Here is a 15,132-nt window from a genome sequence, read left to right as displayed (position 1 = left end):
GCCCTTCCTGCCCTCTGTCTGGCCCATGTGCTTCCCCGTGTGGCCCTATGTGACATGCCATGATTCCTGCCTCTGGGGATCTGTGAGTATAAACTTCTTCCTCTGTGACAATCATTCCCATGTCTGCATGTCTTACCATACCTGATTGAAACAAATCCTGGGTACACATTTTAGAACGGAATGGGTAGGTGTGAGCATTTTTTTCAAAGTGTAATTATGGAAAGTTGGGTGTGCATTGGTGGGAGGAGCCAAAGAGCAAATTTGTGGGAGTTTCCCAGCATTTAAACTCCTTTCAAATATTCTGGGAAAGTTCCCACCTTGAATGTGGCAGAAGCCACCTTTCACATAGTTCCAAACACCAGATTCCTGCTTCCTCAGCCTTCCATGCATTTCGTTCACGAGCCCATGATTAATCAGATGCGTTTATCCTGACCTTTGTATTGGGAGCCAGTGACACAATGAAGTAGGAATAGAGGAGGATTAATTCTGGCGGCAGCAAGACTGGCTGGTTTCCAGGGACAGCAGTGACAGCAGCACCAGTGACAGATGGTGCAAGGTTTTGCATCCATTTCTGCAGCAGCAGGGCCCACTATGCTGGTAATAGCTTGTGATTTGGGCTTTAGTCTGGCTGGTGTTTCCCTCGCTCTCACCTGTGCTCCGGGCGGGGGGGGTTCTCCAGCTTTGTAAGTACACCTGTGAACTTCCCATTGCCCTTTAATAAAATCATTTTCTGCTTATATTAATCAATAGATTTTTATTGCTCAAACCAAAGACCCTGACTGATACAATCTATTATTTTCCCTTTTCGTCCCCTCTTTCCTTCCTTCCTTCCTTCCTTCCTCCTAGCTTTCTCTCTCTATGCATTTAATACTTGCATAACTTTATATACACACAGATATACATATATATCAATATGAAAGTACTTATGGTAAAATATTAACATTTGTTAATTCTGGATAGTGGGAATGTTGGTGGTTACTTTTATGTGTTCTAATATTCTCAAAAGATAATGCTAGCAATCATAGACACATGTGTAAATATATGCATGTATATATCATATTTGTATATATCACATATATATCGGGTTGGCCAAAAAGTGCGTTTGGGTTTTCTGAAGATCTTACAAAAACCCGGACGATCTTTTTGGCCAACCGATATTTACATACGTACACATATATATCATGTATTATTTCAGTTTTCTAAGCCCTTTATTTATACTAACTCATTTACTCCTCATTACAAGCTTATGAAGTGGAGCCAGTATTCATATCCTCCTTTTACATATGAGGAGACTGAGGCACAGAAGGCTCTAGAGACCTGTCCCAAACCGCACAACTTTAAAGGAGCAGAGCCGGAAGTTAAACCCTGGCAGTCATGTCCTGCGTCCTTGGCTTTTAACAATACGTGGGAGATGAGATAGCAAGGTGCAGACCCCAGAGTGTTTTTAGGATGGAGAATGAGCTTCCTTATGGGCTGAGGGGAAGGAACAAGCGAGAGGGAGAGGGAGATACGAGAGAGCCGGGCGACATTTGATAGATGGGGCCACCATCAGGATCACAGGGCCACGCTTCGCCACACACAGCAGAAGGAAAAGGACTCCTGAGCTGATGCGGGGGAGAAGGAGGCAAAGGGTCAATTTATGGTTTGAAGGAAGGTGAACTTCCTTATCTGGGAAAGTGAAGGCAAGGTCACCAGCAAGGAGGCCGAGGAGGAAACAGGCAAGCTGCCCCCAAACCAGGTGGCAGCACGAGGGAGCCGGGGTCCTGCAGGGGAGAAGGGGAAGGAGAGAACCGCAGGCTGCTGACTGGCGGCTCTGTCCTTGGTCCTATTTTACTCAGAGCTGTACTGCTCTATTGACAGACAGACCCAGGAGATTGCCCATCTATGGGTGAGGTTGGGGGACCCCAGGAAGTGATCCTGGAGCGCAGGATCCTTCAGAGCAAAGAACGAAGCATCTTCGTAACCAGACAGCAAGTAATCTGCTGTCGGTCCCCACTGGACAAGGACTAGATAGTCACAGGCTCCTCCCCCTTCCCTCCAGAGAGGGTGTGTGTGTGTGTGTGTGTGTGTGTGTGTGTGTGTGTGTGTGTGAGAGAGAGAGAGAGAGAGAGAGGGAATGAGCATGCGTCTGTGTGCCTGCCAAGCTGGCGGTCCCTCCCGTGGACCCGCCTGGCTCTTACCTGCAGAAGCATCCGTGCCAGGCTCTCCGTGCTGTCCTCCTCAGCAGGACCTGCATGCGGCTTCTCTGGTCACCAGAGCTGGGAGCCTGGGCACAGCAGCCTGTCTTCAGAACTTGTCCAGCCCTCCCCAGGAAGCCAATCTGACTCTCAGTGTCAGGTCTCCCTCATCCGCCAAGGCATGTCCTGTCCCAGCATCTTTTTGACAGGGAAATGAAGACACCCAGCTGTGCCCTGCACCTGCCTTTCCATTCTGGGGGGACTTTGGCCAGCTGACCAGGACCTCCAAGCCAGGCTGGTACTCTGTTCTTTGAATGGCTTTTCTTCTGTGGTCACAGGTAAGAAAGGTCCCCCCGAGCTTGTGTTGGGGACATTGTGAGGGCGATTCAAAGTGATATGAGCAGATCAGCAGCTTCTGGGCACTTAGGAGGGAGGTATGTCAGAATGCTGGAAGTTGCCTGCTTCTAGAAAAATTTTAGTCTTTTGGTTGTCCCTGCTGGGGCCGTTCAGAGCCCAGTGACAGTCACCCCCTCCCACTGGTGAGGGTGGCTCCGTCTCAGGACTTATTGGCTTTACTTTGTTGAATCTGCTTCTATGTCTTTATTACCACTATTCCTCTTTGGTCATTTATTTATTCACTCAGTAAATACTCTGTATGCTTTAACAAAGGCTAACAGACATCAGTGTTATTCACTGACTTGGAAGATGGCAAGTTCTTCATTGCTGGGTTTTTTTCTGAGGCTGGAATTTGTGGAGGAAAATGATCAGCTGGTGTGGTAATCCAAATGACCTTTAAGATTCCACCCGACCTTGAGATGGCAAGCTTCTGCGATTAATTGATGTATTGAGCAGATCAAATATAAAAGCTAGAAATAGGCTCTCGCTTCCCTAAGCATCTCTGATGAAATGATCTGGAAGAAAAGACACTTTCATTTCCTCAATCAAGAGACTCTCTTTGGGGTGTTGACAGTTATGGGAGCGCAATGACTCCCATCCTTGGGGTTGTGCCAGATGGTGGAGAAGTGCGGGGTGAAATCGAAGCAGGTTTTATGGAGAAGGTGGGGCTTGTGAAAAGAATAAAATGGGGGTGAGAAGTGGAAAAGCAGCTGCAGTAGGAAGATGGACAAAGAAATCAGCCCACATCACCTTGACTTCAATGGAACCAGGATTCAGGATGTGGGCAAAAGAGGCTGACTTGAGTTGGGGTATGGGGCGCAGGATGGTCTAGACACACTGGTACATTGCAGCGATACAAGCACAGTGAGGATATTGGCGTCTGAGCCCTTTACATATGCAATATTTTTTGTACAGGTTTCCCTGTGAACTCCATTCACCCAGACCCACTTTACAAACAGGGACATCAGCCCGCAGACACCCACCCCCACCCCCGAACCTGCCAATCTGGCCACTTAGAGGATCAAAGGGTCCAGGACTCTTTCTCTTTCAATAGCCTTCTAACAAGAGGTGGAAGTTTAATCACTGTCAAATACCTGGAAGAATTTCTCCTTTGGTTTCCGGTGACAAATTAATGAAATTATCATAGTGGGCTAATTACAAGGGATGCAAATTTGAGGCATTTTGCAGGAATTTGTCCGCTGGAGTCAATTCAGTCTCATTTGCACATTCTTCCAGAGGGTCCAGGATGTCTCTGGTTGGATCTTTATACGATGCAAGTTCAGCACGCCTGGACTTCTATTTCTTTTTCCCCTGTTCTCACTAATGGGGAAAAAAACACATGCTTTTATTTAGTGTGCTTGGTTGAAAGGTGAAACAGATTATAACCTTGGGATTTGTGCACGAGATATCAGCTGGAAGGAGAGGTGAGTGGAGCTGCACACAGAGGAACCTCTTAGAACCTCGGATCCAGGTGAGCCTGGCTTTGAGGTAGGGCACCTGTACCTTGTCGCCACCTGTCTGCCACAGACCTCAGTCGTGAGCGTGGCTGAGCAATGACAATCATGGTGCTAAGATCTATAAAACACAGTCGAGTACTGGCTGAGTTGCCCATACAAAGTTATCCTTCTAGTTGGCACCACTGAGTAGCACTTGAACATGTTATAGTTTAGAAGCTGAAGATGTGAACTTGAACCCCGACTTCATAGCTTTTTAACTATGTGGCTTGGGCAAATCAGTCAACTTTTGTGAACAGCAGCATTTTTTAAATTTAAATAAAAGAGATAATAATAACCCTTCCCCATACCTTCCTAGGGGTGATGGGAGGCGCAAATGAGGTCAAAGGTGAGAGGCACTTGTGTCAAAGATGCATCATCCTAAGAACCCTTTCCTGGGCTCCCTCAGGCTTGGCAGTCAGAGGGAACCACGTGGAATCCCCAGGGAGCTCCGCAGTGCCCGCTCCCCAGGCCCTGCTGGGGAAGCGGCCCGAGGTTCAACCCACAGCCGAGGCCCGGCCTGCCCTCCTTCTGATGTCCAGCGGCAGCCGGACCCCTCCTCTGAAGCCATGGGCCCCTCCCGCCCTGCACTCCCGTCCACGACAAAGCTCGGGCTGTGGTGGCTTCTTCTGGTCCCGGCAGGTGAGTGGGGATGGTCCCTAGGGCATCCTGTCACAGCTGTGAGCTCACACATGCCTCAGGGAGGAAACGCCTGCAAGTGGGCTGGTGGCAACTACCAGAGCCGCAGGGAATGGAGCTGTTCCACCGCGGGAAGGTGGGGGGGGCGACCGCTGCGTCGCCCGAACCTCCCCGAGTCGCAGTGCTCCCCATCTGCAGAATGCCAACTGCACTGTGACCCTCCCAGGGCTATTGTGTGGTGACCTGGAATGAGGGCCTGTGACTAGCGCCTGAGATACCGCTGGTACACGGCAGCTGTTCTCACCGATGCTCTGAATTTTAGAGCAGTGGTTCTCGACCTGCTCAGGCAGGAGAACCCCAAAGAGGTGAAGCTGTTTGCAGAACACGGTGAAATCAGACGCGGATAGACAACTGGGGACACTCTGCCCAGCTGATGAGAAGGAGCAAATGCCTGTGGTTTGAGGATAAACAGGCGACATGCTCCAAATGGAAGAGAATTTCATGGCTGGCATTAGTGGTTCATGACAAGAGGATGGGAGTGAAAGTTCCCGGGGCCAGGTTCACGATGACACGCGAAGCCCTTCCCCCGGCAGCTCACCCCACACAATTGGGCTTCTCCCCCACGTTGCTGTCCCTTGGGGCTCCCCAGTTCCAGGCTGGATCTCATCCCCTGTCTGACTTCTTCTCACTGCTCTGCACTCCTCTCAGCACTTGTTTTCACCCCTTATCCATCAGTCACAGAGTAACTGACATTGCTTGAGCACCAACCATGTGCTGGTTGCTTTGTAAGCTCTAACACACAGGATCATATTTCCTCCTCGATAGTGTTTTGAAATAGGTTCTGGAATAGTGCGCCCATTTTGCAGATGAGGAAACTGAGGCTCAGTGAGGTTAAGTGACTCTGATTGGACAGGAGAGGGAGCCAAGCGCCCAGCACCACGGACTCCCGGAGACTCCTCTCTCCCCTCCTGTCCCACAGCATCCGTGCAGCAGGCCTCCCCCACCCAAGCCGAGGACCGCCTCTTCCAACACCTCTTTAGGGGCTACAACCGCTGGGCGAGGCCGGTGCCCAACACCTCGGACGTGGTGATCGTGCACTTCGGGCTGTCCATCGCCCAGCTCATCGATGTGGTGCGTCTGTCCTACCATCCTTTGCCCCCTTGGGATCGGCCTCAGACATGGGCCCCTTTCTGGGGCTCCTCGTCCCTCCCCAGCCCCAGCCCTCCCAGCCCACCTCAGTCAGAGCATCACCCCACGGAGCCTGGGGATACTGCATCTCCCTCCCGCTCTCAGCCCTGAAACCCCTCCTGGGAGGGCGTTGACAGGCAGCGGTGGGTTTCCTAAATGCCCTGCCCTGCTTGTTCCGCCTGACATAAGCCCAGAGGACCCCGTGGAGATAATCTGAGTGAGGGTGGCAGCGTCAGGAGGGGTGGTGGGTTGGCTGGGCTTGCGGTGTCACCTAACAGGTTCTCTGGTGAGTGGAGGGCCTGAATAAGCCCCTCCCACTCTACCTTGTTTTCTGGGGCTCGTTCATCACTCTCATTGCTTTCTTTCCCGCTACTGGCCAGGATGAGAAGAACCAAATGATGACCACCAACGTCTGGCTAAAGCAGGTGAGGGCCCCTCCCCTGGGCAAGACAGGAGCGGGGTGGGAACCCACAGACCCCAGCGCCTCCCAGGACTCTTCCACTAGAAGCATGATTCTGAATTTACCTTTTGCCTGAGTTGCCACTCGGGATGTTCCCAAGGCCAGCCGACTGCAGACGGCTTCTCGTGAGGGGCTGTGCTCTTGCGTGGCCAGGCTCTGCCCAGCACCTGAGAATGTCACCTACAAGAGCCACGTGGTCCCCTTTCTGGGCATTGCCTACGTTCCTGCTACCGTTTGCAGATCAGCTCACTGAGTCATCACTGAAAGCCACGCAAGGTTTAGTTCTGCCATTTTATAGCTGAGGAAAACAGAAGCAGAGGGCAGCTGGGCTAGACAAGGGCGGCCCAGGTGTGCCCCACTCAGAGCCCCAGGCTCCTTCTGCAGGAGAATGCTGAGTGCTCTGTGTCTACGCTGCCTAACAAGCTACCCCAAAACTCACTGGCTTAAAACAACGGACAGTTTATTACATCTTTAGTTTTTATGGCTAGGAGTTTTAGTGGTTTTTTCCGCTTTGCACGGGGACTCCTGGGGTTACTGGGTGGCGTTTGGCTGGTGGCTGGTCTGCTCTGGAGGGTCCAAGATGGTTTCACTCACAGGTTCATCTATCAGCAGAGATGTCTGGAAGGCTCTGGAAGGTTCTGTAAGCCAGGCCCAGCTGGGCTCTTCTCCAGGCCCTTTCAGGGTCTCTCTGCCTGTTCTCTCCAGTAGGAGAGTTCAGACTCCTCACCTGATGGCCCAGGGACCCCAGAGCGAGGGTCCCAAGAGACAGGAAATGAAGTTGTTGTCTCTTAACCAGAAACTGCCTCAGCATCAATCCTGGCCAGTGGATGGGTAGCCCTCTTTGATGTGCCATTCTTGGGGCAGAACTTGGGGACACAGGCTTTATAACAGCCTGAATATATTCTCTCCTCTTTACAGATGAGGTGCAGAGCCATGAAGGGACTTGGGAAGCCATAGCAGTGCAAGGGTCAGACCTAGAACCTGGGTGGCCATAATTGTCCCCATAGGCCAGTTACCTAGGTTTCAGGGACTGGAGTAGGGAGGAGAGGAAGGAGCCCTGGAGCAGGAGTCAGGCCAACCAGCACCACCTCTGATTAGCCTGTGATACCATGCAAGTTAGTCTCAGAACCTCACTTTGCTCATCTGTAAAATGGGGCTAATATAATCTATTGCCGATTAATATAACACAACTTGGTGTAGATGCCCCCCAAATGTTGGTTGAACCTGAAAACTTAACAGACAATGGACTGGGGGGAGGGGGTACATTTATGAAGACCAATCCCTTTCAAAATTATTCCTCAATGTCCCGAGAAATCCTGACAATTTTAGCAACACTTTTATTTTTCCTACTTTGCAAGTCTGGCCCCTCTCTCTGCCTAAGCCTTCCCCTACAGAAAAGCAATCAGCACCACTGCTGGGCCAGCATCTTCCCAGGTGTAGTTTCGGTACCAACGGCAGTTTTGTGAGATGATTTTAGTTGGCTTGCAAACCCTTTTTTTAAATAGTCATATATTTATATTTTAGTGGATGGTTTCAAGTGCTGTGGGTTTTCCAGTTATTTCAGTGATGTAAAATTCAAAAATTTATGTAGGTTTAAAAATAATGAACTAATTTAAAGGAAAATACTAAGTAAATGCTAATATAGGCAGTGCAAATATATTGGCAAAAATTATGAAGCTGGGACTTGAGTGCTTGTAGTTTGTGAACCACTGAGCTGGATCAGTGCTTTCCTCTCATGTGCCTGCTTCCTGCAAACACTCCTGTTTCCCTTACTTCTTCCTGGATCCCTAGCCAGTTGATGTGTTTGTGTAAATGTTACATGACTTTCCTTAGAGGGGAAAAGGCACCACGCATGGGAGACTTTTCAAGGGCACATCACTGCCCTATTTTAGTGCAAATGCACAAAAGCAAAATGGCCCCTAGAATTAGGGCAAGTTTGGAGACAGGGAAGGCTGGGTTCAAGCCCCAGTGCTGCCACTTATTGACAGCGTACCCTCTAAGCCTCAGTTGAGAAAACAGATTCGCTTGGACCAGACGGTGGAAACAGGGCTCCTAGGAGGCGCTCTAGCGCACAGTTGGAAATCCACTGGGTGACTCCCCTTTCTCAGCTGTGTAACTCTGATAAAGGCGTTGTTTTACCCCTCCTGTCCTCAGTTTCCTTATCTGTTAGATGGGGAAATACTTCCACCTGCTCTGCACTCGTTGCCCGGCTGTCCCATTGAGGGTCTTCCTAGACAGAGGGTGTGAAAAACCTTTGTAAACTGCGATGCACTAAAAAATGTTACTACGAATGAGTGAGGCTGCTTGCCGGGGTCGTCCAGCTAGGGAGTGGCAGAACAGAGGCGGGACTAGGGTGACCCGTCCTCCAGATGTGCCCGGGACTTTGAGTACAAGAGTGGGGGCAAAGCGAGGGCTAGATTATTTTAGACTGGACTCCCCGTTCCCATCTCAGGGCCCTTTCCTGGCATCGCGGCCCTTTCTATTCTGTGGGGCTAGGTGAGGAGCTCCGGGTGCTCCAGAATCCGGCTGTTGGGCGTCCCCAGACTGCCCTAGGTTTGCCGCGAGGCTCCCTCTCCCGGCAGGGCTGCTGACCTGACTCCCCTCCCCACGCACAGGAGTGGAACGACTACAAGCTGCGCTGGAACCCGGCCGATTTCGGCAACATCACATCCCTCCGGGTCCCTTCGGAAATGATCTGGATCCCCGACATCGTCCTCTACAACAAGTAGGAAACGGCTGGGGTTGTGGAGGCCCCTTGGGACCCCTGAGACAGGCGGTTCCCTGCGAAGGGCGGGTAACTTGAGGCTAAGCTGGGTTGGACTTGGGAAGTGCGGCCCCTTGTGTCCAAGCTGCGTGGCCTTCCTTTCAACTCCTGCTTTGCTCATCCTCGCCGCACCACCTTTTCTCTTGATTCCCTTATTTCTTTCATCTTGTTCTCTCACTCATACACCCAAAATTTATTGAGCACCTACTGGATATCAGTGCCTGCGCTGTGCTACTGGGACACAGCTGTGCCAACACTGAGCATTATTTGAAAAATATGATCGGTGCAGGCTGTGAAAAAAGTGCCTGAGTGTTGGAGATTTGCAGGATGGCATTATTGTTGGAACAGGTAAGCAGCATCCCAGGGTTACAGCTTTGAAGGGATCAAGCATGGGTGTTTTAAAAAGTATTATTTATAGTTGCCCTGTATTCAAAACCAAAGAGGACCAATCTTTGAACATAATGACTAGAAAAAGTAAAAGGCAGGGGAATCTTAGTAAAAGGCAGGGGAATCTTAGTAAAAGGCAGGGGAATCTAAAGAGAGCCCCAGAGGACCAAGTCGGGTTGTTTTAATAGAAGATATAAAGAGCTGTAATTTCATTCATGTTTGGCATCAGGTAATTCTTCATTTAGAAATGAAGAGCTTAAAAGATATTTGGCATGATGATTGTCTAAAAATATTTTCTGAAGTGGGACTCTAGGGACCACTAGTTCCTGGGGATATGAATAGGTATGAAAAATAGTTCTGTGGTCAAATAATTTTAAATAACATTGTATGTCGTTAAAACCCTTTCTGCACCCCAGCCCCAGTCCTTTGGAAAATGTCATTTTAAATGTTGTTAGAACTTGTACAGACAAGAAACCCCTTTAGCCCAGCATTTCCCAATTCATTTGACCCACATTTAGAAAAGCTATTTTTAAACAATAGAATAAAGGGAAACAGATCCACTTCTGAAGTTAGGTGTCTCCAGATAGGTCAGAGGGGGGTGACAGTGATCCCTTTACACTGCCCTGTCCTGGTCAGGCCCAAAGCCCTGTCATCTGAGCCATCTCTGTAAACACACATTCAGCATGAATTACCTGCAAGGTCTAACATTGCCACTGGACTCATGGACCCCTCACCCCGTATCTGCACCCAGGATCCCTCTAGTTTCTGCTTCCTGTGCACCTGGCAGAGAGCAGGAACAAAGTCCTAGCATCAGATAGGACCCAGAGTTTTAGGATTGCCAATAAGGCTTTGTCCAGTGTTACTTGATTATAACAGGAAATTCTTTTGATAGGACAAAAGTTCAAACCAAATTCTTGCAGACATTTAAAGAAGGGTATCTCCTCCACCCACTCCACATCAGGTTAAGAAGACCCGGGGAATTGCTTCTCTCCTTACTCAAAATGGGGGCACATGTTGCCATCTAGTGGTGCTTCTGTATGATGACAAAAATGCCTTAAAAACATTTTTTTAAACTTTTGCCTTGATCTGTTTGTAACTCCCTTTCAAAGTTCTGGTTTCCAACGTGCCTAACTCTCTATCCTGGAACTACTTCAAGGGAAAGAAGTCTCTCTTCCTGTGTATTCTTTTTTTTTTTAAATTTTATTTATTTTTGGCTGCGTTGGGTCTTCGTTGCTGAGCACGAGCCTTCTCTAGATGCAATGAGCAGGGACTTCTCATTGCGGTGGTTTCTCTTGTTGGGGAGCACGGGGTCCAGGCACGCAGGCTTCAGTAGTCGTGGCACGTGGGCTCAGTAGATGTGGCTCACAGGCTTAGTTGCTCCCTGGCATGTGGGATCTTCCCGGACCAGGGCTTGAACCTGTGTCCCTTGCATTGGCAGGTGGATTCTTAACCACTGCGCCACGAGGGAAGTCCCTCTTCCTGTGTATTCTTCTGGTTCCCCTGTCTTTAGGATTGATCGTGGGAACTGGATAGGGAGGGAAGGCGGGGGCTAAGAGCTCACTGCGCCACCTCGCAGGGGGAAATCAGACTCAGGCCCGAGTGGTCACCGCTGTTCCAGTGTCCCCTGTATCCTCATGGGCCCTTAGATGCCTTAAGGGCCCTCACAACGCCCACTCGGGCCCCGCCCTCACTCACGCCCCGCCCCCAGCTCGGCCCAGCAGCTCCTCCAGTCCAAGCACACACTGTGAGTTTTATCCTTTCCCTCCTCTGTTCTTTGTTCTGCGGATGCTCTGCTGGTCCGCTCTCCACCCCCAGCTTTCTGCCAAATCCTACCATCCATCAGGGCTTTGCTGAAATGGCAGTGTGCATGTTGACCCTGCTCACCGGACGCGGGTTCCCCCCAGTAGTTATAATGCTGTTGCCAAACCACCTGCCTGCCGTTGTAGGTGTTCAGGCCTGCTTCTCAGTTCCTCGTGGTTCCCTAAGGGCAGGCATGAGTCTCCCCTCCACCAACAGCTCCTGCAGAGGCCCCAGTGGGTGCGGCTGGCTCAGAAATGTATGTTGGAGGAAGACGGATGGCGTCTTCCTTCACCAGCAAAGATGTCAGGTGTCTTCTGAGGAGGGAAGTAAAAACCTCAGGTGTAAATGACATGACCCCCAGCAGAGGGGCTTACTCACCATCTGCAGGGGTGGGGGGTGGAGGAGAGAAAAAATACTCATGTAAACAATCACTCTAAAATGTTAAATGAATACAAACAGGCCATCAAACTACAAATATACCACATGATCACAAAACCGTAAAAATGCTGTATGTGTTATCTAGATGACAATCAGATATACATGAGATATAGATATATCTCATGTATAGATCTATAACATCAAAGCGTTAATAGTGGTTATTTTTAAAATTCTTGGTACTTTCCTATATTCTTAAAAATTCCTACTTTTGTAATTAAAAAGATGGTGTCTGAAAGACAACTCAGGCAGCTCTAGATGTCTGTGTGCTGGGGAGTCTTACCTGCACAAATCCCCACAACTTGGCCCGGTCCGGCTGTGTTATTGGGGTCCCCCTGCTGAGTGTTATCTGGAGCAGTCTGGCTTGGGTGCCTGGGGTGCGCAGGGTGCCCCCCAACGCCTCTCCTCTCCGCAGTGCAGATGGGGAGTTCGTGGTGACCCACATGACCAAGGCCCACCTCTTCTCCTCGGGCACCGTGCACTGGGTACCGCCCGCCATCTACAAGAGCTCCTGCAGCATTGACGTCACCTTCTTCCCCTTCGACCAGCAGAACTGCAAGATGAAGTTCGGCTCCTGGTCGTACGACAAGGCCAAGATCGACCTGGTGCCGATGCAGCAGACGGTAGACCTCAAGGACTACTGGGAGAGCGGCGAGTGGGCCATCGTCAACGCCACGGGCACCTACAACACCAAGAAGTATGACTGCTGCGCCGAGATCTACCCCGACGTCACCTACTACTTCGTCATCCGGCGCCTGCCGCTCTTCTACACCATCAACCTCATCACCCCCTGCCTGCTCATCTCCTGCCTCACGGTGCTCGTCTTCCACCTGCCCTCCGAGTGCGGCGAGAAGATCACGCTCTGCATCTCCGTGCTGCTCTCGCTCACCGTCTTCATGCTGCTCATCACCGAGATCATCCCGTCCACCTCGCTGGTCATCCCGCTCATCAGCGAGTACCTGCTCTTCACCATGATCTTCGTCACCCTGTCCATCGTCATCACCGTCTTTGTCCTCAACGTGCACCACCGCTCCGCCAGCACCCACAACATGCCCCACTGGGTGCGGGTGGCCTTTCTGGGCTGCGTGTCCCGGTGGCTTCTGATAAGCCGGCCCCTGCCACCCTTGGAGCTCCGCGACCCCCCAGATCTGAAGCTCTGCCCCGCCTACCGCTGGCTGGAGACCAACGTGGATGCGGAGGGGACGGACGAGGAGAAGGAAGGCAGATGGGCGCACGCGGGTCACTCGTCCCCCTTCACAGGCGTCCCTTACAGCCATGGGGGTCTGCGCCCAGGGGCCTCGGGTCCCAAGGCGGAGGCCCAGTTGCCGGAGGGTGGGCCCCTGCTGTCACCTCGCATACAGAAAGCACTGGAGGGCGTGTGCTATATTGCCGACCACCTGCGGGCCGAGGATGCAGACTCCTCGGTGAGTGGGGCTGGGGGAGGGGCCAGGCTGGGTGACTCCACCTGCCTAGTAGGGAGCCAGCCCTCCAGGGTGTTAGCTTGGGTCAACCCAGGCTCCTCCATGAGGACCCATATCCCTTAGTCATGGCCTTGGAGTCTGGAATGAATTGTGGTGGAGAACGTCTAGCTGGCAGCTCTGAAGATGTTTATTGGGTAGGAGGCAGAACAGCAGTAAGAATGTCCCCGCTCAGCCTAACTGGGAGACACAGGACAGAGCTGGAGGGGGTCTCCCCACGCCATCCTCACGCAGGCCATTTCCCACCATTGCCCGTAGGCGGGGTGGTGGGGAACTCATCGGGAGACCCCGAACAATCCAGCCTCCCCCTTTGTCCTGACGGGCCCCTCCTCCTTGTCCTGGGCTCTGGGCATGTTGTGAACTTCACTGTTCACTCACGAACACTGAGGAAGCTTGGGTGGGCCTGTGGGCTCCCCTCCCCCGCCCCCTGCTGTGTCCTGCCACTGCCCAGGGTCACAGAATCCTTCTTATCAACTCAGGGAAGGATGAAAGGCCAGGAGGTTATTACTGGGTGGCCTTGCTGAGTAGATAAGACAAATTAATTGTTATCTAATCCGGGAGCAGCTAGGACTCCAGATCCACTTGCCTGGGCTGTAAGCCCCAATTCCACAAAGCCCCTACCCCACTGCAAACACCACCCAGCCCTTCCCTGGGCCACACCTACCCTCACCTATCCCCCCAGCGGGTGGGTGAGTGGGTCGGGAGGCAACATAGGGGCACAAAGTCTTCACCATTTTGTAACTTCTGAGCGTTGCATTTAAATCACTGCAGCCCCCCTGGGAGGGTCCATGCCCCTGGGTGACTCTAGAACCTTCTGTGTCCCTCCAGCCTCCCCTACCGGGAAGTTGAGAGCCTATGGAAAGGCTCTGGGCTATTATCACAGGGGTGGTATAGGACGGGAATCGCTAGGAGAGGGCTGTTTGAGTCTTGAGATATCCCTGTTTACCCGCCCCCCTCCCACCCCGCTCCTTAGCTCCCAAGGTCTCAGTGGCATCACCGCTGTCCCCAGTGCCATTCTTACAGGGGCTGAGCATGGGCGGGACACCTCCCCTTTCCCAAGTCCTCGGTCACTGTGCGCCCATCTCCCCTGCAGGTGAAGGAAGACTGGAGGTATGTGGCCATGGTCATCGATAGGATATTCCTCTGGTTGTTTATCCTTGTTTGCTTCCTGGGGACCGTCGGACTCTTTCTCCCTCCGTTCCTAGCTGGAATGCTCTGATGCCACATCGCCTGCTTTGGCCCAGATGTGGCATAGCTGACCGTCTTTAACGGCTGCCGCCTCTGGAGTATGCCTTCGGAGTCAACGCCATCCAACTACAGGTGCCTTTCCATGGCGTCCGGACACGGAAGGCTGCTTGGGATGATTCACTTGACAGTATTGTACTTTGTGCTGAGAATCTGCCGGGCACGGAGCCCTGTTTGAATGCTGAAGAGCTGGGCCAGAAGGAACTTGCTCTGCAGAAGGTTACGACGTGGTGATGACAACGTGAAGACGTATAAGATGCTCCCGGGATGCAGACTCTGAGGGATACGGGTGGGGGGAACCCAGGGGTTGGGGAAGGGCCATGAGAGGAGGCTCAGGCCTCAAAGAAGGGGTGCGTAGGGAGAGAGCGCCTCGGGGGCGTGGAAGGGCTATGAACAGCATTTGGGATTCAGGAACAGCCCGAAAAGGCAGGGGGGACAGCCAGGCTGAGGTGGGCTTGAGGATGGGGAACAGAGGGAGGAGGTTGGAAGGGGAAGAGAAGGAGGAGGGCCTCAAGTGGGGCAGATGCAGGTAGCTGGGCCGTCCCACCCACCTGGAAGCTCTTGTGACAGCCCAGACTTCCCCCACCTTTAGCCCCGGCCTTCCCCGTGCAGACCCGCTCAGCACCAGCTGGCCCTCCGAGAGGTGTGGCCGCACTGAGAGTCCCCGTCT

General features: G+C 51.9%; 1 protein-coding gene across 1 annotated transcript; it reads left to right on the top strand.

Annotated features, from left to right (window-relative positions):
• The first annotated feature begins 4,620 nt into the window (after window positions 1-4,620).
• On the top strand, window positions 4,621-14,723 carry CHRNA2 (cholinergic receptor nicotinic alpha 2 subunit). The gene is made up of 6 exons (XM_060153600.1): window positions 4,621-4,708; window positions 5,685-5,836; window positions 6,274-6,318; window positions 8,969-9,078; window positions 12,155-13,163; window positions 14,311-14,723. The coding sequence occupies exons 1-6, from the start codon at window positions 4,636-4,638 to the stop codon at window positions 14,434-14,436; spliced, it is 1,515 nt and encodes a 504-aa protein (XP_060009583.1). The 5' UTR covers window positions 4,621-4,635; the 3' UTR covers window positions 14,437-14,723.
• Window positions 14,724-15,132: the final 409 nt, after the last annotated feature.

This window comes from Lagenorhynchus albirostris, chromosome 7 (genome assembly GCF_949774975.1).
Source record: "Lagenorhynchus albirostris chromosome 7, mLagAlb1.1, whole genome shotgun sequence".
In the NCBI taxonomy this organism is placed as follows: domain Eukaryota; kingdom Metazoa; phylum Chordata; class Mammalia; order Artiodactyla; family Delphinidae; genus Lagenorhynchus; species Lagenorhynchus albirostris.
Note: the sequence above shows the minus strand (reverse complement) of the source record. Positions and strands in the feature narration are given on the sequence as shown.